At 42.3% G+C, this 25,779-nt stretch overlaps 1 protein-coding gene across 2 annotated transcripts in view; it reads right to left on the bottom strand.

The window, feature by feature from the left end:
• actr3b (actin related protein 3B) overlaps positions 1–25,779 on the bottom strand; it is a 92,588-nt gene that overhangs the window by 3,847 nt on the left and 62,962 nt on the right. For both annotated transcript variants that reach the window (XM_078537040.1, XM_078537043.1), the window contains 4 exons: positions 19,083–19,226; positions 17,505–17,678; positions 4,693–4,785; positions 1,782–1,907 (listed from right to left, as the gene is read on the bottom strand). In XM_078537040.1, coding sequence (XP_078393166.1) covers positions 1,782–1,907; positions 4,693–4,785; positions 17,505–17,678; positions 19,083–19,226 — 537 coding nt within the window. The remainder of the gene's footprint in view (positions 1–1,781; positions 1,908–4,692; positions 4,786–17,504; positions 17,679–19,082; positions 19,227–25,779) is intronic.

Below are 25,779 nucleotides of genomic sequence, written 5' to 3'. Positions count from 1 at the left end.
TACCATAGCCAAGGTCGAGACGAGAGCGAGTCTCGTAGAAACTGGTGGATACCACCTGGGGCAGCAGAGCCAACACAATACGCACTGCTTCACTCACCCTGGTCCACCCAATACCAAAGTACTTCTCAGCCTGGCTCAAGGGCCATCACACAAGCGTGGCCGATATCCTCTCTGGGAAGTCATGAGGATTATCTCTGGGATGTCGAGACCAAGTCAGCTTGAGTGACTTTCTGTGTTAGAAAATATAGAACCTCCTAATGTCCGCAGGGAAAACATCCTCCTCAAAGGTGGCCATCGGCTGACAGCGAAGCACTCCCACAGACACAGGACCTCAAAAACAAAATCCACACACTCGTCTGAAATCCTGTAGTCACTACTGGAACTCCCTGCAAACTGACAAGAGCCCCAACACTTGATAGCACACCTCCTGTTTGACTGTAAACATCACCAACTGCAACCTGGTTAACTGACCCAAGTGATGAAGTTCCAGGCTTCAACGTTCCATGGAAAATCTAGACCGCCCTCAACAACCACTCAAGGACAGGCCTGGGAAGATGTGATCACTTGCTCCACAAGCGGAACAGCTCAAATTGTGACTGTGGCTGTCATGAAAATATGATCATTTTCACAATATTATTGTAATGGTAGGTTAATAGTGGGGTTTGGATTAGTTTCTCTGTGTGGATGTGCATGTGGGGGATTTAATTGAGTTGGAGGCAGCTGGTCTGGAGCTTTTGAATGTACAAAAGGGGAGCTAGGTTTGAAATGCTAAATATGTAAACATGGCTGAAGTTTTAGAATGTGAGGCGTGAGGAACATTTGCATTTTTTAGACAAATTAGGTTAGTTTGAATTTCAAAGAGATGGTAAGATGTTACATCTAGCCAGATGAAGCTAAGCCAAACAGTGTGTTTATTTTTCCCAAAGGTTACCGATAATATGAGTACTACGAAAGATTTATATTATGAGAAAAGTAAAGTTGCAAAGACATATTGGAACAATGGAATTTACACTAAAAATGGAGAAACATATATAAAGGAGATGAGGTTATGTGTAAGGAAGAAGGCATTCTAAGACCTAACACAAGTGTGAAAATCCTCCAGCTTCTATGCATCAAGTTGCTGTCTACAGGAACCGAAGCTAAGAAAATTCACTTTGAATATCACTGTCCAAGGTATTGTGTACTTTGCTTGGGTCTGTTTAATTCTATTTGTTTTACTGTTGCCTTAACAGAGGTGTAACCGGATATTAATTAGAGAATTTAGGAATTATTACAGTAGTAATTTGTAGACCTATTTAGGTGCTTAAAATATTTTCTTTTACTATTAAATGTTCAATTTAGTTTTGTAAAAAAACTCTAACACTCAGTGGACATATTACTACTGAATTCAAGGCACGTATCTTGAAATAAAATACAAATTGCAAAACAGTTGTGGCAACTGTTTCAAGTTTCCCTCTGGGGTTTGAGCAGCTCAGCATTTACCATCCGCTATGCCATAACATGGCCATCCAAGTCAGACCATCGCCCAGATACTGAACCTCTCTCTTGAGGTCCATTCCTGGTGGCATCATAAACATTCACACTGCATCAGCTGATGCCATTGAATGGATTGTTACCCTCAACTAACCGGAACTGCTTCCCCAGCCATATGAATAAAAAAAAAAGTCAGGCCTTAAAAAAGGGAATGGGTTAAATTAATTTTTAAAAGGGGAGAATTATATTGATAGTTGGATTATCTAAACTTGTTAAATGAAAAACAATAGGATTAGACAACATCTCACCTTTATTCGACCAGCGCTAAGCTGTTCACTAATTTTCAATCTTGCATCCACTACTCTTTTTAGATCTCTTTGCAGACGACGTCCAAAGTCTCTAAACATTGTTGAACCTCCAGAAAGAACAATGTTCTACAGGGAGGATTTAATTTTAACAAATTAAAAACAATTTATTTTTATGTGGCGCTCATATAACTCATCACAAGTCCCCGAGATATCCAAGCATATGAAGAGAACGCAGTATAGAATGGATTTTTTTTTTAAGTTTAAACAGTATTAGTGAAAAGAAAAAGGAAAATCAAAGGTAAATGATAAAAAAAACACTTGCAATATTCAACAAAGGAGTTTACCAACAGTACAGCAGTGCCACCTAGCTCTTGTACCACAAACCTGAAATAGTAGGTAAGGAAAACACTCCATATGAAAGCCTTTGCTGAAGATCAAGCATCTTTTAGGCTGTGTCCTGCACTTTGTGTGCTGCTGCTGCTCTTCTCAAGTCAAATTGTCTAATAGAAGAATTCTTGTATAAGCTCTTCTCTCCAGAAAACTGAAGGCTGAGCTGATAGAGAGCTTTGAAATTATGAAAGGGATTGATAGGGTAGATGCAAAGAAATGTTTTCCTTTGTGGGAGAATTCAAAAGTAGAGATCAACCAGATAGCCACTAATAAAATTTAGGAGAAACTTCTTTACCCAGAGATTGTGGAACTCGATACCACAAGGTGCAATTGAGACAAATGGCATAGATGTATTTATGGGAAAGCTAACTAAGTATATGGAGAGAGAAAGGAATAGAAGGATATGTTGATAGGCTTAGAAGTAGAGTGGCCGAGGCTTGTGTGGAGCATAAACACCAGCATAAACCAGCTGGGCCTAATGGCCTGTTTCTGCAATATAAATTCTGATCCAGTGACTTTACATTGATGTGCAGAATGCAGATCTACTTCAGGACTATAATCTCAAATGGCACAGCCAATATCTGCTCAAATGTGAAAAAGGAAATGCTTCTTTGCAAAACAAACTAAATTAAAACAATTCTATCCAGCAGGGCTTACGCAGCCAGCAATGGCTAGAATGCACCTATAAGTTAACACAAGAGATGTGTGTTGTGAACCAGGACGGCCTGTCACACAAGTCTGTTTCCCCCTCTGGGAAAGGAAAAATAATAGAATTCCTATAAATCCTACATGCATACTGGGGGATGAGGGAGAAATGGCCTATGCTGGATGACTTTGGTGTGACGTTCATGTGGGCTCTAAGGCAAGAATGAAAGTATTGGCTCAAACTACCTCCACATATTTCCCCCTATTTATGGAGCAAGAATCTTCAACCAAAATAAACCTAAAATAAAACAGTTCTGAAGATGTCATATTTGACTCGAAACATTGACTCTGTTTCGCTCTCCACAGACGCTGCCAGGCATGCTGAATGTTTTCAACACTTCCTGATTTTATTTCAAAATAAAACTATTACCTTTGTAAGTTGTAGTTTCAGCAACACAGGCAGAACGTGAAAATAACTTACTCAGCGCCATCTTTTATACAGGGCATTCGGGTGGTTCAAAAAGCCAAATTCAACCAATAGGTTAGCAGAATGGGCTTGAAATGAGATTTAACATAGATAAGTGTGACGGCACACATTTCAAGATGAAAAACAAGGGAGAATAGTATCATTCAGCAGAAAGGCTGGAAAGGGTGTGGATAACCAGAGACAGCAAGGATTACGTAATACCCTGAAAGTGCAAGTTTATAATTTATGGTTTTATTTATCTAAATAGGGGTATGGAGTACAACAGTAAAGAAGTCATGATAAATTGCTTTAAAGCAATGGTTAGAGCACAGTTAGTGTTCTCTGCACTGTTGTGGCCACTTATAAAATGGACACAATAGTCAACGACAGCGTAGAATCCACCAGGATGATGCCAGAGATGAAAGACTAATTATGAGAAGAAACATGAGCTGCTCTAACTATCATGGTTACTGAGGTTACTGGTTGAGGCAAAGACTTTTGCATCTTTTAAGGGCAATTGGATAAATGTTCAAAGCAGACTGAGCTATGGAGAGTGCACAGTCTAATAGGATTACTTTTGGATTACTCTAACAAAGAGCTGGCACACACAACAGGTCGACTGGCCTCCTTCTGTGCCATAAACGTTAATGACTGCACAAAATGCTGACCCCCCCCAGTGATCTGGCAAGTCTATCTGGTGAATAACTGCGATGTACATCAGGTGTGATCAGTCTGTATGGAGCATGCTGAGCTTAGTATGCCCGAGCTGATCAACTGGAAATTCTACCAATTTTTTTTTTTAAACATTCGTTCACGGGGTGTGGGCATCACTGGTTGGGCCAGCATTTATTACCCTTCCCTAATTGCCCTGGAAAAAGTGGTGGTGAGACATCTTCTCGAACCTCTATATGTGGTACCCACGGTGCTGTTAGGGAGGGAGTTCCAGGGTTTTGACCTTTTGCTCCTTTGTGTTTAACTTATGAACCATGCTGGAAGAGTATGTGTATGGTCAAAGACAAATGTCACGTCCCCCCCTCCAATCAAACAGACTATTAATACACATCAAAGCTCACATTTGAATAATGGAAGAAGTACTGGACGATAACCGGAAAATTGTCATCCTCTTCGGGACAGGTGAACAGGGATGAAAATTGGCAACAGAAACAAATAAAAAATAAGAACGCCATGTTTATTTCCAGTATTCTATCTGCAGCTTAAAAGAAAAGGCTGAATTTCATGTGGAATTTTCTACTGGAACAGGCTTCTACTTTGTTTGGAGTTTTCCAAACATTACTGTTTGAACACATTGTCAGGCAAAATAAGATTATCCAAGCTTTGCACTTCACCAAAGAGCTTGGCAGGGAAATTGCAAAAGAGCACATTTTTTTAATCAAACGTTAATTGCATTACCTTATACAACGGACGTCTAACATCTATGGGACAGTTTTGTATTACTTCATCAACTACCTCCGAAATAGGCTGCATAAAGTCCGGATTTGCAAACTGCAAAAGCAAAACACAATTTTAATTTATTTTTTTCCAACAGTGTGTGAAACATCAACTACATTCACAATTAACTTCAAACCAAAATACAGCATCTCTCCCTCTCTTTGGTAAAAAGAAAAGTATATGGGATACAAGGTTTTATAAATACAGGTATATAGCTATAATCTAGGAGGCAAAATTAGAATATATTGCTACTAGTTTAAGTGCTTTACTTTAAGAAGGACATCAAAGTGTGAAACCACATTAGGCAAAGACGTGCTCCCCAACATACTTTTGTGGTGTATGCTGGGCTTGTATCCACAATGGTGGACAGGGTAACTTTGGAAGTGACAGGCTGTTTGAGATCTGGTGAATGTAAAGGCGTTGAACATGAATGCAATGTGAGAATTGATGATGACACTGGTGGAGAGGACTCTGTTCAGCTAGAGTGAAAGAGTTGAGGTAGTGTTTTCCAAATGTGAAAGTTAGAGACGGGCTTGAGAATGCACAAGAGAAAGGGGATGAAGAAGTGATTGGCAATCTTGAAGGGGTGGTTTATTTGTTTGTGGTGAGGTTAAGGAACGTGACTGAATTGGAGAAATTGAAGACAACAGACAGAAGTAAGTTTGGGTGGTTGAATGAATTGAGGAAGAATCAGACAGCACTGACTGAAAACAATAGGGAACGTGTTTTAATTTCAAAGGCCTTAAAGTGGGGAGCAAGTGAGCAATGAGAGTGGAGGAGTATGATGTTTCCACTTGGAGAAAGTACTGTGAGAGGCAAGATAATACCTGGGGCAGCATAGATTTAAGCCAAATGATGTGAAATACCTTCCCCCCGTACATTTACTTTGATATAATGGCATTAATCTATTTTCACTTGTGACAGCCAACTTGCCACGCCTGCTCAGTGTTGCTATTTTACATTAGTATAATTGCCTTAAGTCATGCAACTTCTTCCAGACTTTCTTCCAGTAAATACCACTGAGTTTTCATGCTCTGTGACAGAATGAGCATGTGCTGATTTCAGGACCTGCTTGTGGGCACTGTCCTGAGCTAAAAAAGTTTTTTTTATTCACTCACGGGATGTGGGCATCGCTGGCTGGACCAGCATTGATTGCCTATCCCTAGTTGCCCTTGAGAACGGAGTGGCTTGCTAGGCCATTTCAGAGTCAACCACATTGCTCTGGGTCTGGAGTAATATGTAGGCCAGACCAGGTAAGGACGACAGATTTCCTTCCCTAAAGGACATTAGTGAACCAGATGGGTTTGTACAACAATCAGCAATGGTTTTGTGGTCATCATTAGACTTTTAATTCCAGATTATTTATTGAATTCAAATTTTCACCATGGTGGGATTCGGTGTGCCTTCGGCACACCTTTATCAACTCCCACTTCCAGCAACTCATGCTGCAAAATGAATTGAGCTGAAGGGTGCAGAAGAAAATCTAATCAATGACAGACATTATTGACCTCACCCTCACCAATCTACCAGTCGCAGCTGCATCTGTCCATGACAGTATTGGTAAGAGCGACCACCACAGTCCTTGAGGAGACAAAGCTCCATCTTCACACCAAAGGTGCCCTCCATCATATTGTGTGACACTACCCCGTGCTAAAAGGGGTAGATTCAGAACAGATCAGATAACTCAAAACTGGGCATCCATGAGGTGTCGTGTCCTTCAGCAGCAGCAGCAGAATTTAATATTTTTTTAAATATTTGTTCATGGGGTGTGGGCATATATTAAAGGTATATTCAAGCACAATCTGTAACTTCATGGTCCAGCATATACCTCAAACCAGATTGAGAGTAGTCTAATGGGGCGGTAATTGGCTGGATTGGATTTATCCTGCCAATGTGAAAAATTGTCAATGTATATAATAGCAGCAAAAAAGCAGGGAAAATGTAATATGATCAATTACTGCCACAGTCTACTCTCGATTATCAGCGAAGTGATGGAAAGTATTATCCACAGTGCTATCAAGTGGCACTGACTCAGCAATAACTGCTCACTGACGTTCAATTTGGGTTCCACCAGGGACACTTGCTTCCAGCCCTCATTACAGCCTTGGCCTAAACATGGACAGAAGTGCTGAATTTCAGAGGTGAGAGTGACTGCCCTTGTCATAAAGGCAGCATTTGACCGAGTGTGGCATCAAGAAGCCCGAGCAAAACTGGAGTCAATTGGCATCGGGGAAAACTCTCCACTGGGTTGTAGTCATACCTAGCACAAAGGAAGGTGGTTGTGGTTGTTGGAGGTCAATCATCTCAGTTCCAGGACATCACTGCAGGAGTTCCTCAGGGCAGTGTCCTAGGCCCAGCCATCTTCAGCTGCTTTATCAATGACCTTCCCTCCATCATAAGGTCAGAGTGGGGATGTTCGCTGATGGTGGCACAATGTTCAGCACCATTCGTGGCTCCTCAGCTACTGAAGCAGTCCATGTCCAAATGCAGCAAGACCTGTGACAAGTAATATTCGCGCACACAAATGCCAGACAATGACTTTCTCCAACAAGAGAGAATCTAAATATCTTCCCTTGACACTCAGCGACATGACCATCGATGAATCCCAAAATATCAACAACCTGGGGCTTACCATTGACCAGAAACTGAAGTGGGCAAGCTATATAAATACTGTGGCTACAAGAGCAGGTTAGAGGCTGGGAATTCTGTACAAGTAACTCACCGCCTGACTCCACAAAGCTTGTCCACCATTTACAAAGCACAAGTCAGTAGTCCAGGACTCTTCACTTGCCTGGATGAGTGCAGTTCCAAGAATACTCAGAAGGTCTACACCATCCAGGACAAACCAGCCACTTGATCAGCACTCCATCCACTCCCCCCCATCATCAGTGTGTACCATCTCAAAGAACAGTGGTGGACAAGGTTTTCAAAACCATAATCGGGCTTAAAAAAAAAATCAACCAGCGCTTGGAGATATTTGAATTAATTAAGGAGAGCCAGCTACAAGGCAGATCATGCTTAGGTTGAATTTGAAGAAACAGAGAAGGTTGATGATGGGAATGCAATGGATGCTGTGTATATGGATTTTCAGAAGGCATTTGACAATGTACCATATAAAAGGTTGTTTAACAGAATTGAGGCTTATGAGATAGGACAGTCAGTGTCAGCTTGGATAAAACATTGGACTCAGGACAGAAAACTGCGAGTTGTGGTAAATGGTTGTTTTTTGAACTGGAGGATGGTAGACAGTGGGTGTTCCCCAAGGTTTAGTGCGAGGGCTGCTGCTTTCTTTGATGTAAATTAGTGATTTGGACATTTGAATACAGAGTAAAATTTCAAAATTTGCCTCTGATACCAACCTTTGAGGTGTGGCAGACAGTGAATTTAATACCAATCGAATGCAACAGGGCATAGATAGGTCAGCAGAATGGGCAGACAAGTGGCAGAATGAATTTAATTCAGAAATGTGGGATGATGCACTTTGACAGAAGGGATAGGGAGAGGCAATATAGACTAAATGGCACAATTTTAAAGCTTGTGCAGGAACAAAGGGACCTGGGGTTCAGGTATAGATCTTTGAAGGTGACGGGACATATTAAGAGCAGTTTGTACAGCTTATGGGATCCTGGGCTTCATAAATTGAGGTACCGAGTTTAAAAAAAAAGTTATGCTGAACATTTATATAGCTCTGGTTAGGCCACAACTAGAGTATTGCATTCAGTTCGAATCACTGTGCTTTACAAAGGGTGCGAGGGTCCTTGAGAGGATCCAGAAGTGATTTACCAGAATGGCTCCAGGGATGAGAGATTTTTAGCTATTGCGGTTAAGTTAGAGGAGAGCTGGGGTTGTTTCCCTTGGAACAAAGGAGATTCAGGGGAGATTTGTTAGGAGGTGTACAAGATCATGACATGTTTGTATAAGGTAGACAAGGAAAAACTTCCCATTAATCATACAAGGACCAGGGGACACAGCTTTAAAGCTTTGGGCAAGAGATGCTGGGGGAAATGTGAGGAGGATTTTTTTTTAAATGCAGTTTGTGGTAATGATCTGGAACTCGCTGAATATGAGGACATTGGAAGTGAAGAGGATGAATAATTTCAAAAAGAAACTGGATGAGCATGCAACAGAATTAAACTTGCAGGGATATAAGGATAGGTGGGGAAATGAGACCAACTGGACTCGATGAGCTGAACAGTCTCCGTCTATGCCATTATGAACCTGACTCCGCAGCAATTCACCAGGCCTCTTTCCAAAACAATGACTTCTACCACCTAAGGAGGATATATTATGAGGGGGTTTGACAGGGTGGGTGCTGAATGTGCCCTCTTGTGTAGGAATCGAGAAAAGAGTCACAGCTTAAAAATAAGGCTCTCCTGTTTAAGACAGAGATGAGGAGGAATTTCTCCTCTCAGAGCGTTGTTAGTTATTGAAATTCTCTTCCAGAGAGCAGTGGGGGCTGGGTCATTGAATATATTCAAAGGTGAATTAGACAGATTTTTGAACTATAAGGGAGTCCAGAGTTATGGTGGGGGCAGGCAAGAAAGTGGAGTTAAGGGCACAATCAGATCAGCCATGATCTTAATGAATGGGGGAGCAAGCTTAATGGGCCAAATGGCTTATTCCTGTTCCTCCTCCATATAATCTAATGATCTTACCGCCTCCTGGGGAGGCAGTGATGTGGTGGTATTGTCACTAGTGGTAATCCAGAGACCCAGGGTAACATTCAGCAGATGGTGGAATTTTAATTTAATAAAAACCTCCTAGAATTAAAAGTCTAATGATATCCAGGCTTGGGCTGATAAATGGCAATTAACATTCACGCCACACAAGTACCAGGCAATGACCATCTCCAACAAGAGAGACTCCAACCATCACCCCTTGACATTCGATGGCATTACCATCACTGAATCCCCCACTATCAACATCCTGGGAGTTACCACTGACCAGAAACTGAACTGGGCTAGCCATATAAATACTGCAGCTACAAAAGCAAGTCAGAGGCTAGGAATCCTGCGATGAGTAACTCAAATCCTGACTCCCCAAAGCCTGTCCACCACATACAAGGCACAAGTCAGGAATGTTCTGGAATACACTCCACTTGCCTAGATGAGCGCAGCTCCAACAATATTCAAGAAGCTTGACACTATTCAGGACAAGGCAGTCCATTTGATTGCCATCCCTTCCACAAACATTCACTCCCTCCACCACTGACACACAGTCGCAGCACTGTGCACCATCTACAAGATGCACTGCAGAAACTCACCAAGGCTCGTTAGGCAGCACCTTCCAAACCCACGACTGCTACCATTTAGAAGGGCAAGGGCAGCAAATACATGGCAACAGCACCACCTGGAAGTTCCCCTCCAAGCCACTCATCATCCTGACAAGTAAATAGATTGCCGTTTGCTGGGAGGACCGTCAAACGAACATTAAAGTCCTTTTTGAAGCCAGGTGCATAAGCATTTAGGCAAAACTCCTGAAAAATCAACTTTAAAGGACTGGCCATGATACGCATGGCTGAAAATAGTCTACCTGCCAGGTGCTGTTCTCTCAACTCTCAACTGGCCAACATTCCATGGGAGGACAAAGAAAATGTTTCAAATACTCTCTGAAGCACTCCTTGAAGTGAGGCAGCATTGACCTTAATGACTGGGAGGAACTTGCTACCAATCACTTAGAATGGTGACAACTTGTCCATCAAGCTGCATTATGCTTTGAGTCTCAACGTCTTTACGATGAGGCAGAGTGGCAGCAGAGAACAAATGAAAAGGAATCAAATCCTGCACCTTCCAAAGCCGCAGCCTCTATCATCTAGACGGATAAGGGCAGCTGACACATGGGAACACCACCACCTGCAAGTTCCCCTCCAAGTCACACATCACCCTGACTTGGAAATATAGCGCCATTCCTTTACTGGCACTGGGTCAAAATCCTGAAACTTCCTCCTTAACAGCACTGTGGGTGTACTACCCTACACCACATGGACTGCAGCGGTTCAGGAATGCAGCTCACCACCACCATCTCAAGGGCAGTTAGGGATGGGCAATAAATGCTGGCCTAGCCAGTGATGCCCACACCCCATGAAAGGATAAAAGAAACTCCAGACCCCACTGCCTCGTGGGACGTCAAAGATCAGAGGGTCAAAAATCAGCCTGTTCAGTCACAAAGGCCCATGGTAGAAACTCACAACCGAGTAGATGTCATCCTCGAATCGAGGAACGGCCACCACCGACGATTCCAAAAAGCTGTCCTCTCTATCACTGCAGGATGTTTATTCAGTCATTATTCTCCTGTCCTGCGAATCTTCCCAAAGCAAGAAAACTAACCTCCCTCACTGCACCTCCCTCATGCTTCAAATTCAAAGCACTTCTCACATATTACAGCCTGACACACCACTACTTAGGAGAAAAGTATCCCTCCTGGTTGAGGCTTTCGTTTAGAACAGACCTGTCAAACTGCAGTCCATCCCTCTCTGGCGACCAAACAATAGTAGATAAAATTATGGAAGAATCCACAGAGGTTGCCAACAGCAGCTTTTCATAAGTAGCCACAGCCCCAGTGGAAATGACAAACATTCCACAAAGTATGATGAATACATTCATCTGTCCCTTTTATATTTATCTGTTTTCCCTCTCCACTTTCATCGGAGTGAAGTAGGGAAGACAAAACTTGGTATGTATACTCAAAGGCCCATGCACAGTGCAGTTTACTGCCTCCAAGTCCACTAATATTTTTCATGACTATAAAGTGGCAACAGACTATTTAGCTGCTCCCAATCATTGACGTGCAAATTATGGTACAATCAAACTTCAAAAGTTTATTTTCACTTTTAAAAGGCTTTTTTCTGTGGCACCAACTACTTATATACTGCACTTGTGTACTCTCTGCGTGGCCGGGAATATTGCCGAATTTGCTATTTACTGCTTCTTGCCAAAGTCAATTCATTATGGCCCAGGTGAACATCACACAGACGCCAAAAGCAATGTAGAAGCAGAATGAGCATTCTTCCAATTTCCATTTGGCATCACCCTGGTGTTTGTGTCCCATATGAAAACTGCCCGGATTTCAGAAGTGACCTAATTCTGTCATCTTAATAAGACAGGGGTTCTTTTCAGGTTCACACAACGGAAGTTGCACTTCATGTCCAACTCATCTAAATATAGACTAGGAATTTTGTTGAAGATCAAATTCAGATTTAGTTTTGGCAAAAATTTAAGGTGAGATCTAAAAGAAAAACTAGGCCTCATGATAGATCAAGTATATCCAATTGATCAGACGTGACTGGATTTCATTAACTTCTGGAGATTAAACCATGACCATCAAGATCTTAAGTTTTCGCTGTAAGAAATTCCATATCACAAAAATGTAATGGCTTAATTTTCCATGCAAAAAATCTCATAGGAATTTGCTATTTGAAATCAAGTTTATATGAATTCAGCAAGTGCGACAAATAAAAATATCATTTTGGAGAGAATGAATATTGTTTAAAATGCTTCCCAAATAAACCACTAGTCAGAGACGATGAAAAGCTGAAATATATACCATTTCAGAGTCATGCTTCAACCCTAAAACTCCAATTTTAACTAAGGAAAGGGGGGTGGTGAGTGATGCATCCAAATTAAACCATTGTACCTCGATTTTTGAACAGAGATCCTCACCTGCATGGAGCACCTCCTGAAACCTCTCCCCATTCACACTACACTTTCACCTGCTGGGAGTTAAGTTCCCTGCCCTTGCTTCATTGGAGCAGTGTGGGGTTTAAAATAATCAGTGCTTAATTTCAGAAAGTATTAAAATACTGCAAAATCAAAAACTTCACAAATAACAAACATTCAAACAACAGCACCTCAAAATGTATAAAGACCAATCGTGGTGTGACTTACTTTCAGTTGACACCTGTCAGAAAGATATTAATGTATACAATGTTATTGGAAATTATTTTTAAATTGGACTTGTAGTAGGGTCTGTGTCTGTGGGTGTGTGTGTGTGTGTCTTAATTGGATTAAAGCCAGCTAGTGTGGGTGCTTTGATATATAGTAGTTTTGGGATGTTAAACAGTAAGGCAGAGGGCACATTTGCATTTTGTTGAATAAGCCATTCAAAGGCTGGGGGGTGAAATCTTGCACCTAGCTAGGGGACACCAAACAATAATTTTATATTACTAATAAAATTGGTGCTATGAAAGGGGTTTTATTGTTAGAAGAGGTGGAGTTCAAAGGGCCTGGAGGTACAATGAGAATTTACATTCAAAGGGAAGGCTAGGTATATACAGAAAAAAAAGTTGTTTGTGTGGAAGTCAGAGCCTGTAAGCCTACAACTGTGCAGAGGAACCAAATTGAAAGAAACCTCATTTTGAACTTGTAAGATAAAACGTGCTTTGCCTGTTTAAGTCTATGGGTTATTGTTGCCTTGGGGAAGATTACCCGAGAGTGATTAGTTTGGGGATTTGTTTATAAGTTAATATGGTAGTAATTTGTAGGCATGTGTATGTGTTTAATTACTTGTTAAATTAATAAATGTTTAATTTAATTTATATAAAAACCTCTGGAGGCTCAGTAGTTTCATTTCTGAATTCAAATATACCAATTGAAAATATAGGTTACGACAGTTGTTTAAAGCTTCCCTCTGGGATTTTAAGTCACTCAGCTTTTACCAACTGCTGTGTCATAACACACCACTCTTGCCTCAGAGTCAGATCCTGCACATATAACCTAGGCTGAAATTTCAGTACAAGACTTGAGGAAGTGCTGTATTGTCAGGACATACCTTTACAAATTCAATTTTAAACTAAAGCCCAAATTGCATATTGACGTGCATATTGCATATTAACATGAGCACTAAAAGAACCTGTAGCACAATTTTTAAAAAGGGAGTTGTGCTGAGAGGTGGATAGTGAGCCGCTGCTGCCTGGAGCTGTTATAGTAGTAATTTGATACAACTATGAGGCTTGCTTGGCCTCTACTACTGTCTCCTACTGTCCTGACCAGCATTTTCCCCTCATTTTGCCACCCTTATGCAATCTGGCCTACATGTGACTCCAGCCCCACACCAAATACGGCTGACCCATATCAGCCTCTGAAGTGGCCAAGCCAGCCTCTTAGTTGTATCAAACTACTACTGTAGCAGCTCCAGGCAGCAGTGGCTCACTACCCATCTCTCAGTACAACTAGAGAGAGACAATAAATGCTGACCTTTCCAACAACACCCATGTTCCAAGAACAAAAACACCATCATTTATCTTATTACTGTTGGTGGGATATTGCTGTGCACAAAATAGCTAATTGTTCCCCTCAATAGCAAATGACTGAACGTGAAACGTTTTCATGATGACAACTGTCTTGACAACTGTCTTGAGTGGGAGATCGGAAACAGATGCCTTCAAAATCCGGACTGGAGTCAGGCAAGGCTGTGTGACAGCCCCTCTAAAGTTCACAATCTACCTGAGAGTGGCTATTCTCATCAGAGATCAAGTGCCCTCTGGCGTCAGCATTAAATACAATCTAAGATGGAAAACTCTTTAACCTCAGTCACCTCCATGCCAAAACTAAGCCAACCAAAAAAACAAACAAGGTCTACAGTTTGTGGATGGCTGCAGCATTGTTGTCCACTTTGCACCTGACTTGCAAGCCACTCTCGAGCTCTTCAATTCTGCACACAAGAAACTCAGCTTATCCCTGAATGCTGTGAAAACAAAACTCATATCAATCCACACATGGTGAGCCAAATATTCCACCTCCCACATATGTTGAAGGAGAGGCTCTGGAATATGCTGAGCACAGACAGAAAGCAGGAAACTACAACATTTGTCATTGGTAAAATGCTAGAATCCATGATTAAGGAGCCAGCAGCAGAAAATCACAATGCAGTCAGGCAGAGTCAACATGGTTTTGTGAATGAGAAATCGTGTTTGACAATTTTATTAGAGTTCTTTAAGTATGTAACGAGCAGGGTGGATAAAAGGGTGTCAGTAGATGCCATGTATTTGGATTTCAAAAAGACATTTGATCATGTTATAGGGGATAATATACCAGCATAGATAGAGGATTGGCTAACTAACAGGAAACAGAATTGGGATAAATGGGTAATTTTCAAGTTGGCAAACTAACTAGTGGAGTGCAACAGGGATCAGCGCTGGGGCCTCAATTATTAACTATCTATATTAATGACTTGGATGAAAGGACAGACTGTCTTGTAGACAAATTTTCTGACGATACAAAGATAGGTAGGAAAGCAAGTTGTAAGGAAGATACGAGGAGGCTTCAAAGGGATAAAGATAGATTAAATTAGTGTGCAAAATTTTGGCACAAGGAGTATATTGTAGGAAAGGGTGAACTTGTCCACTTTGGCAGGAAGAACAGAAAAGCAGAATATTATTTAAATGCAGGAAATTTATTAAATAGAATGCAGAGTGCAGAATAGAGGGTAACTAACAGAAAATAGAGGATAAATGTTGGCCTTTATTGCAAGCGGGTGCAGTGTAAGAGTAGGGAAGCCTTGCTACAACTGTACAGGCCATTGATGAGGTGGCACCTGGAGTACTGTGTACAGTTTTGGTCTCCTCACTTAAGGAGGGACATACTTGTTTTGGAAGCAGTTCAGAGAAGGTTTGTTAGTTTGGTTCCTGGGATGAAGGAGTTGTCTTATGAGGTTAAGCAGGTTGGGCCTAAACTCATTGGAGTTTAGAATATTGAGAGGCGACCTTATTGAAACATAAAATTCTGAGGGGGCTTGACAGTATAAATGAATAAATGCTGACCTTTCCAACAACACCTATGTTCCAAGAATAAAACCCACCATCATTTATCTCATTACTGTTTGTGGGATCTTACTGTGCACACAGTGGCTATTTGTTCCCTACAATAGCAATAGTGACTGAATGTGAAATGTTTTCAGATGCCTTAATGGATATGTTTATCATAAATGCAAGTTATAGAGTTATAGAATCATTGTGGCACAGAAGGAGGCCAGTCAGCCCATCAAGTCCATGCCAGCTCTCTAGAGCAATCCAGTTGGTCCTATTCCCCTGCTCTATCCCCCCGGCCATGAAAGTTCATTTCTTTCAAAAGTTCTTTCCTCCTCTTGGCTCAAACCTGCTCACCAAGATTTGCCTCCCAGCATTGCAAGGAGGCCACGCTGGGGCAGATAGTCCATAGTAATTGACATGTTGGCTGTAGGAGCAGCTATTGCAAGTGTCACGAAGATCCAGCTGCATGTAATGCAGTGCTCAAGCCGAAACATTCTGTGATATTGCGAAATTGACAGGGCCGTAACCTCCGAGCTCCCGAGCGTCGGATTTGGGGGGTACCCCAAAGATGCGCTTGGGAATCCTTCTGGGAAGTTCCCAGGTAAGGGTTTGCACAGCAATTGCCCGGGAGTGCGCACTTCCTCTGGACAATTGCGCTGCACTGGGAACCATCGAAAATGAGATTTAAATCGCAAACTTCGTACGGTTCTGCCGAGGTTATACCGATAGTTACCCAGAAAAAGTTAGAAGAATTCAAATCTGTTCTAACTTCTGGGTAGCTATCGTTAAGACCCAGGCCGACCCCCCCATGGGACTCCCTCCACAGCCCCAACCCGCCAGGGCATTCCCCCACCCCTGACTAACCACCCCCCACCCCCACAGCATTCCCAACCCGCCAACCTCTCATGGGGTTCCCCCCACCTGGACAGGACTCCTCACCCAACACTACCCCCCGACCCCCCGCCCCCTCCACGTCTGACCCACTCCCCCCGAAATTCCAACTCTCCCCAGTCCCCCAAATGTCCGACACCCCAGTTCCCGATGTCCGATCCCACCCCCCCACAACCTCCTCGGATGTCCGACCCCACCACACCTCAGCCCACCCCGAATGTCCTGCCCGCTCCTCCACCTCCCGATGACCGATCACCCCGCAGCCCCCACCCCCTCCCCTAATGTACAGCCCGTTCCACACCACTCCCGGTGTCCTCCCCCCTCCGCCCATCCCCACCCGGCCTCCACCCCCAACCCCTTTTAACTTACCTTAGGCACTTACTGTCTCCCTGGCCTGTCAATTTCAAATCAGACCTTTAAACTTACCTGCTTTTTGACAGCTAGTGCTGTAAAAACAGGGGTGTGTCCTCCTCCAATTCGACGGTGCTGGACTGCGACGCTGGACTGTGGAGACAGCTCTGCTGCCTGGATTTCGCCTGGCCTGAGTTGGAAGGTCGGGCGAGACAGGCACGGAAGAAATTTGGCATAGGTAAGTGGGCATGGAGTGGCAATCCGACGTTGATTGCTACTCTGAAGAAGTTACGGTCCAATGATAAATTCAAGCATTGAATTCAAAATGTTTTCTGAAGACAAAAATGCATTTGACTACACAAAAACTGTAGTGGGAGTGTTTGAACAATGTGGAGAGATCCAACCGATCAGACCATTAGGAGGCATCCTTGTACAGTGCAGAAAAGCACTGTCACTTCAGACGATAGAACAATTTCTCTTTACTGGGGCTACGTCAATGCTGTTTCCACTTACGGCTCCATTGCATCAATTTGTCCTGCTCCAACAGTAAGTGTAAGATGAGGAATGGGGTAAGGTGGGCTATATCTAGGTGCGTCATTCTCTACTTGTCACTGTGCATTAAGGATATAGTTAATTATTCAGTCATTTTCATCCACAAATCAAGCACACATCTAGGTCGTGGCCTAAAATGGGATTGCTACTTTTCTGAAAAAGCTGGTGGTAGAATCATCGACAACGTACAGAGCCCAAAACAAAACCAGAATTATAGTAGATACTTTTTAATCACCTCTGGATGGAAGAAAATTTCAGGTCCCAGGAACCTCTCATAGCCCACATCTACAGCAAATTGTCGCTTGCTGATAGCATTGACACCGATGTACGGCTTGATCCATTTCCCAGGATCAGTGTCATATTTAGTGAATTCCTTAACTATATCAGGGCAGATGTAACAATATCTCTCCTACAAAAAAAAACAAAAGTTGACATCAGAAAGTGTGAGCAAAATAATTTTAAAAAACATAAAGCTAATCACAAGGTGTTCTATGACTGATGAGGCCTAAAGTCTCTTATGACAAAGAGCAAAATTAATTTTGATTCTAGGTAACTGACAAGATACTTGGGAGTTTCACTAGAAGGTTTTTTTTTTGCTGCACAGTCATATACAATAAATTTCTGAAAAGAAAAATTAAATCAGGCATGAGTAAAAAATACAGCCACCGTCCCCCTCCCTCCATCATACTTCATCCAGTAGAGCTGTAGGGGAGGCTTTCCACTTTGACAACCAGAAATGCATATCAGGAAATTACGCATCCCATTAATCTCTTAATAGGGGCTTTCCAGCATGTGCCAGAATATTGAAGCTGATAATCTCCCTTTATATAACTGGTTTATCAAACCACTTCAATAGTGACAGTGAAAGAAAGAAACCCTCTGCGTTTCAGACATTATTACAACTAACCAAGAACAAATTAAATTGAAAATAAAATGAGTTTTCTATCTTCTGTTTACACTGTATTGCCAGTGCTTTTGTTTCCAAAATGGTTGGTACGTAAGAAAACAAAAGGGCTAAAATCAGAAAATGCTGGTAACAGGACCAACAGGATCTAAGGAGAGAAACAAAGTTAGCGTTTCAGTTTAATGGCCTTTCATCTGGACTGGAAAAAATTAGAGTTGTAACAGTTTAGAAGCGCAGAGCCAGGGAAAAATTGGAGTGAAGAATGAGCATAAATGGAAAGTCTGCGATAGGAGTGATTAAAAGATGAAAGGTATGATGATGCAAGGCAAAAGGGGATGGTAGTGGGAAATTAAAGAAACAAGATGTGGAAAATGGTTTCAGTAGAACCAATGCCCGCACCTGCTATCTGAGAAAATGGCTTTGATCTGTAGTCATTGAACTTGGTGTTGAGGCCAAATAGAAAAGATGAGGTGTTGTTCCTTGAGCTTGGGTTGGGTTGAGTTTAATTGGAAATCTGTAGGAGGCCAAGGACAGAGAAGTAACAGAGAGATGGGAAATTAATATGGCAAGTGGCTCGAATATCAGAGTCAGTTTTGCAGGCTGAATAGGGGTATTTAGCAGAACGATTATTCAATCTGTGTTTGGTCTCCCCATTGTAAAGGAGACCACGTCATGAGGAGCGATGATGGCATATAAGTTGCAAGTAGTAGAGGTAAATCATTGTTTCACCTGGAAGAAGTGTTTGGGACCCTGGATGGGGGGTGGGGGGAGGTGAAAGGGGAGGTGTTGCACCACCTGCGCTTACGTGACTGGAGTCAGGAGACAGGGAGCAGGTAATAGAGACGATGGAAGAGTGGCCCAGGATGTCAATCCTGGGAAATAAAAAGGGTGCTTATTCTGGATTCTCACCTTGATGGCCTTGGCAGTCTCCAGGGATTGTTCAGGTGGTATTCCAATTTCCCTTTCCCTTAAGAGCTGTTGAATGAAAAAGGTAATATCTCGACCTGCAACAGGGATGTGTTTAATGCAGCTTCCAATGACGTAACCTTCAGCCTTTGGTGTTTTTACAAAACAAAAGGAAGGAAAAAATGTAAAATGTGTTATAGAAATTTGCTTCAGAAATATCAGTGTAGCTTATCATAAACTTAATTCACTGGGCAGTTTATTTAGTTTGATAAAATCATAAATAAGTAAATTTTACAGAAACCCAAGACCAAATAGATTATTCTAGTGATCAAAGAATTGATCTCAAAAATGAGAGTCACTGCCACAAGGGAGTCAGGAGTTTCTGAACATAAGGAAGCAAGGAGAAAGGCCATCTAAATGCTTCACTTGTGCAGGCTGTGTATAATCTACCCTGTCACGAATGCTATATCCATTAGTTTGATCTTCTGAGGGAAACGTTCTTCACAAAGACTCAATCTTCACAAGTCATCAAGTAAAACTCCAAGATATTCATCCTTCCTCACGTTCCATTCCTCCTCCTTTTCAAACCCTTTTTTCATCCCACTGCCATCACAATCACCCCGCGCAACACCACCACCAACCTCCCCACCCAGCCTAACACCACAGAAAATCTTCGGGGTTAAAGATAGTTTGCTGACAGTGCCATGGACTGGAAAAATCATAGCAGAGAACAAATCTAAAACAGTTTGCCCCTTCCTGATTTGTGGTCCTGGTTTAGGGAACACTGTGCAGCATATGCTACACAAAGGATTTATATGCAGGTGGCAGCTGACCAGAAAAGAATAAAAAGGGGTAGAAACAGGTTCCAAACATATGCCAACGAAATAGTGGCATTGCTTTTCGCTTACATATGCTAATGATATGGCGAAGGGCATTTCTTTACTTTTTCACTGGGATACTGAATTGAAAGGTTGAGGCCTATTGCATCTGAAACAAAATACTAAGAAAAACACAGCATCAAAGTTTAAAAAAAATAGAAAGTGATGCCATGCCTGGCTTCTAAGGCTGATGCTTGCGAGAGGAAGAAGGACTGAGGGAAATACAGCATAAGATTGCTCGGTTCAAGGGTTTTGGGAAAGATTGAATTAGAGTACAAGACAAAGTAACGAGTCAGCAACATTGCAAACAATTTCTAGCCCAGCTATCCACAGTATTCCCTTGAAGCATTGCTAATAACCTATTTGACATGAACTTGTCTAGGTCCTTTTAATAAACAAAATATTTCGTAATTTATTTTATTTGTACACATGACACCAGCGGCTTAAATTCTGCAGATGGCAGAAAAGCTCATTTGTCCAAACAAATCTTAAAACATGGTCGATGCAGGTATATTTGGAATTCATGAGAAAGTCAGGAGAGAAATTATTACATTAAAATAGATCAAATGGACATGGTTACAAGTGGGTGAGGAGGAAGGGTGAGAGAGATTGATTAATTAATGGCGAGATTGAAGCAGAAGATTGGAAGCTAGGGATAAGAAAGATCACCTCCCAGATTGGCAGGACCTCAAATTAGGCAGAAAATCAACAGCAGCATCACACCAGTACTTCTGGTTATTTATAATGATGTTTATTAGCCACGGTCACATGATTCAATTACAAGGTTACTACATTTGTTTAATCTAGATCTATACAGATTTGGGGGCAAGGGGAGAAATCAGAGTCCTATTGGATTCCAGTATTTTATTTTCCATTAAATAAAACCTCTCTTGTGGGGCAACCCAACTTAAATCAACTGATAGAAAGAAGACATGCTGCAAAATCTGAGTACCAATACTAAACCATTTCATGAGACACAAAGGCCAGTCATGTTTTTAATAAAGTGCATTAGAAATAGTGCATCCCTGATGGATAAAAGTTTCATTTAGAGCCTTAGGTATATAATAAATCGGAGTGCAAAACACTTTACACTATAAATCAATATACCAAAATGTACATAACAACATTGGTTAAAACAAACAATGAGTCACTATTTCAATAAGAGATGAGCAGCACCCCCTGCTGCAAACCCATGCAATGAGTTTTTCTGTATGTTGCGAATTACTTCTCCATCTAGAATATTCTGTATGTTCTCTGCAATTTTGCCAGAATCTGCTCCAAATTATTTGTTGCAATTATTCCATTACACAGTTCCCTAACCATCAACATCCTGAGGGTCAGCAATATAGGAGCACGCATAGGCTATTCAACCCATCCAGTTTGCTCAATTCAATTTACCCATTTAGCTCCAGATCCATTAGTCCCTTTAACTAATAAAAAAAATCTATCGATCTCAGCATTGAAAGCTCCAATTGTCCTACAGTTGACAACTCTGGTTGGAGGTTTTGTCATGTGATCTCCAGCCACCCAGGCATCCTCTCAGCCTTCCCACGCCAACTGAGAAATAAACAGATTCTTCATTACTGGACTTGGTTAATCTAGCCAAACTGCCTTCCCCTCAACCACCACACCACCACTACCCACACCCCCCTCCACCCCATGGCTCCCTACATGTTCAATACATTTTAATAAAAAAATGAAAGTGGTCGAAGAAAATTAAATAAATAACTTCTCTTTGATGACTATATGAGTTTTCTCCTGGGTTGGCAGGATTCGGCAGGGCTGTGGAAGTTATATGTTTTTTTAACTCTTGGACACACCAGGATAATCGTGGAGGCTTGGCAAACAAAATTTTGTCCAGCACCACAGCCTTTTCAGGAAGGCAGTTCTTGCGTGTAAACTTACTACATACTACACGATCGGTAACAGACCAAATGAATGGAATGCCCTTCATGTTATACTGTCCTACAAATGCAGTGATGGGTACCAACGTCATTAACATCTTTTAGATTTTGCCAAATTGCTCACAATACAAAAAGGTAGCTCCAAAAAGTACTTGATTAAAAATTTTTCCACCAATTCTTATGCTTTGCTGTCAGAATCAACAAGATGGATTTCCAGAGGTAGTTCAACAAAGTGCTAATGGAATAGCTGGAAAATTCCACTTGCAAAGAAGCCTGTGATGTTTGGTAAACTGAAAACTCAAGACAATTCAGCAGTTCTAAATAAATTGAAGTACTAATTCATCTAGTGTGACTCCCCAACCTTTTCCACGTGGACCCGCAAATTTTTCCTTTTCAGATAATGATCCAATTCCCTGTTGAATGCACTGGTTGAATCTGCCTCCACCACACCCTCAGGCAGTGCATTCCAGATCCTAACCATTTGCTGGAAAAACTCAGCAGGTCTGGCAGCATCTGTGGAGAGAAAGACGGAGTCAACACTTTGAGTCCGTATGACTTCACTGTGTGAAGACATTTTCCTCATGTTGCCATTGCTTCTTTTGCCAATTACATTTAATCTGTGCCCTCTGATTCTCGATCCCTCTGTCAATACGAACAGTTTCTCCCTATCTACTCTGTCCAGTCCACTCATGATTTTGAATACCTCTATTAAATCTCTTCTCAACCTTCTCTTCTCCAACACCAGCCTCAGCTATTCCAATCTATCTACGTAACTGAAGCACCTCATCCCTAGAACCATTCTCGTGAATCTTTTCTGCACCCTCTCTCATGCCTTCACATCCTTTGTTATTCCTCTGTCTACTCTGTTGGCTAACTGCTTAGCTCTGCAAAAAGGGTGTATTTTATTCTTTTCTGAATTAATTTTATTTGATTAAAGTAGCAGGGTGTAATCATAGTCAATGTAAAATCTTTTGGTGACGTATCAATATCATTAAATGGGGACTTCAATTTTGTTATTTTACTATAATGACTGTTTATTAGGAAGAATGACATGCTTTTATAAAGCACTTATCATGATCACCAGACACCTCAAGCACTTTACAGCCAATGAAGTACTTTTGAAGTGAGATTCTGCAATCCTGCCACATCCAGTCGTGATGGTGGTGGACAATTAAACAACTCACTATAGGAGGAGGTTCCACAAATATCCCCATCCTCATGATGGAGGAGCCCAGCACATCAGTGCAAAAGGTAAGGCTGAAGCATTTGCAACAATCTTCAGCCGGAAGTGCAGAATGGATGATCCATCTCGGCTTCCTCCGAAGGTCCCCAGCATCACAGGTGCCAGTCTTCAGCCAATTCAATTCACTCCACAGGATAGCAAGAAATGGCTGAAGGCACTGGATACTGCAAAGGCTATGGGCCCTGACAATATTCCAGCAATTGTACTGAAAACTTATGCTACAGAACTTGCCGCACCCCTAGCAAGCTGTTCCAGTACAGCTACAACACTGGCATCTACCTGGCCATATGGAAAATTGCCCAGATATGTCCTGCACACAAAAAGCAAGATAAATTCAACCCGAATTGCCACCCCATCAGTCTGCTCTTGATCATCAGTGAAGTGATGGAAGGGGTCATCAACAGTGCTGTCAAGTGGCACTTGCTTAGCAATAACCTGTTCACTGATGCCCAGCTTGGGTTCCGCCAGGGCCACTCAGCTCCTGACCTCATTACAGCCTTGGTTCAAACATGGACAAAAGAGCTGAACTCCCGAGGTGAGGTGAGAATGACTGCCCTTGACATCAAGGTAGCATTTGACTAAGTGTGGCATCAAGGAACCCTAGCAAAACTCTAGTCAATGGGAATCAGGGGGAAAACTCTCCGCTGGTTGGAGTCATACCTAGCACAAAGGAAGATGGTTGTGGTTGTTGGAGGTCAGTCATCTCATCTCCAGGACATCACTGCAGGAATTCCTCAGTGTCCTAGGCCCAACCATCTTCAGCTGCTTCATCAATGACCTTCCTTCCAACATAAGGTCAGAAATGGGGATGTTCGCTGATGATTGCACAATGTTCAGCAACATTCACGACTCCTCAGATACTGAAGCAGTCCATGTCCAAATGCAGCAAGACCTAGACAATATTCAGGCTTGGGCTGACAAGTGGCAAGTAACATTCGCGCCACACAAGTGTCAGGCAATGACCTTCTTCAACAAGAGAGAATCCAACCATCGCCCCTTGATGTTCAATGACATTACCATCACTGAATCCCACCACTATCAACATCCTGGGGGTTACCATTGACCAGAAACTCAACTGGACTATCCATATAAATACTGTGGCTACAAGAGCAGGTCAGAAGCTAGGAATCGTGCAATGAGTAACTCACCTTCTGACTCCTCAAAGTCTGTCCACCATCTACAAAGCACAAGTCAGGAGTGCGATGGAATACTCCCCACTTGCCTGGATGAGTGCAGCTCCAACAACACTTATGAATCTTGACACCGTTCAGGACAAAGCAGCTCGCTTGATTGGCACCCTATCCACAAACATTCACTCCCTCCACCACCAACGAACAGTGGCAGAAGTGTGCACCATCTACAAGGTGCATTGCAGGAACTCATCAAGGCTCATTGGGCAGCACCTTCTAAACCCACGACCACCACTTTCTAGAAGGACAAGGGCAGCAGATACATGGGAACACCACCACCTGCAAATTCCCCTCCAAGCCACACACTATCCTGACTTGGAAATATATTGCTGTTACTTCACTGTCGCTGGGTTAAAATCCTGGAACTCCCTCCCTAACAGCACTCTGGGTGTACCTGCAGCACAGGGACTGCAGCGGTTCAAGAAGGCAGCTCACCACCACCTTTTCAAGGGCAATTAGGGATGGGTAATAAATGCCGGGCTCGCCAGCAAAGCCCACATTCCGTGAATGAATAAAAGAAAGTCACTGATGCAACATATAAAAATACAATTATATTTCACATATTATTGTAATTGCATATTAGATTTTAAAAGCATGGCATGCTCAAGAATACTTCATTACATATCCCTAAAATTGGATTCTGGTAGACACAGAAAGCAGTTGCCACATTGAAAATGTGCTAAACCAACTGACTGAGAAATGCACAGGGGTAGAATTTCTAAAACAGAAACAAAATTACCTGGAAAAACTCAGCAGGTCTGGAGGCATCGGCGGAGAAAAAAAGAGTTGACGTTTCGAGTCCTCATGACCCTTCAGCAGAACTGATTGAAGTTAGGAGAGGGGTGAAATATAAGCTGGTTTAAGGTCGTGGGCGGGGGGGGGAAGAGAAGTTGGGGGAGGGGGCTTGTAGGGACAAGCAAGCAGTGATACAGATGATCAAAAGATGTTACAGACAAAGGAACAGGGAGGTGTTAAAGGTGGTGATATTTTCTAAGAGAATGTGCTAATTAAGAATGGATGGCAGGACACTCAAGGTACAGCTCTAGTTGGGGTGGGGTGGAAAGACTGACAGGGTATTATAGTTATAGATTTAAAAATAATGGAAATAGGTGGAAAAGAAAAATCTATATAAATTATTGGAAAAAACAAAAGGGAGGGGGAAGAAACGGAAATGGGGTTGGGGATGGGGGAGGGAGTTTAAGATCTAAAGTTGTTGAATTCAATATTCAGCCCGGAAGGCTGTAAAGTGCCTAGTCGGAAGATGAGGTGATGTTCCTCCAGTTTGCGTTGGGCTTCACTGGAACAATGCAGCAAGCCAAGGACAGACATGTGGGCAAGAGAGCAGGGTGGAGTGTTAAAATGGCAAGCGACAGGGAGGTTTGGGTCTTTCTTGCGGACAGACCGCAGGTGTTCTGCAAAGCGGTTGCCCAGTTTGCGTTTGGTCTCTCCAATGTAGAGGAGACCGCATTGGGAGCAACGAATGCA

Source organism: Cetorhinus maximus, chromosome 3, assembly GCF_964194155.1.
Source record: "Cetorhinus maximus chromosome 3, sCetMax3.hap1.1, whole genome shotgun sequence".
Taxonomy (NCBI): Eukaryota; Metazoa; Chordata; class Chondrichthyes; order Lamniformes; family Cetorhinidae; genus Cetorhinus; species Cetorhinus maximus.
Note: the sequence above shows the minus strand (reverse complement) of the source record. Positions and strands in the feature narration are given on the sequence as shown.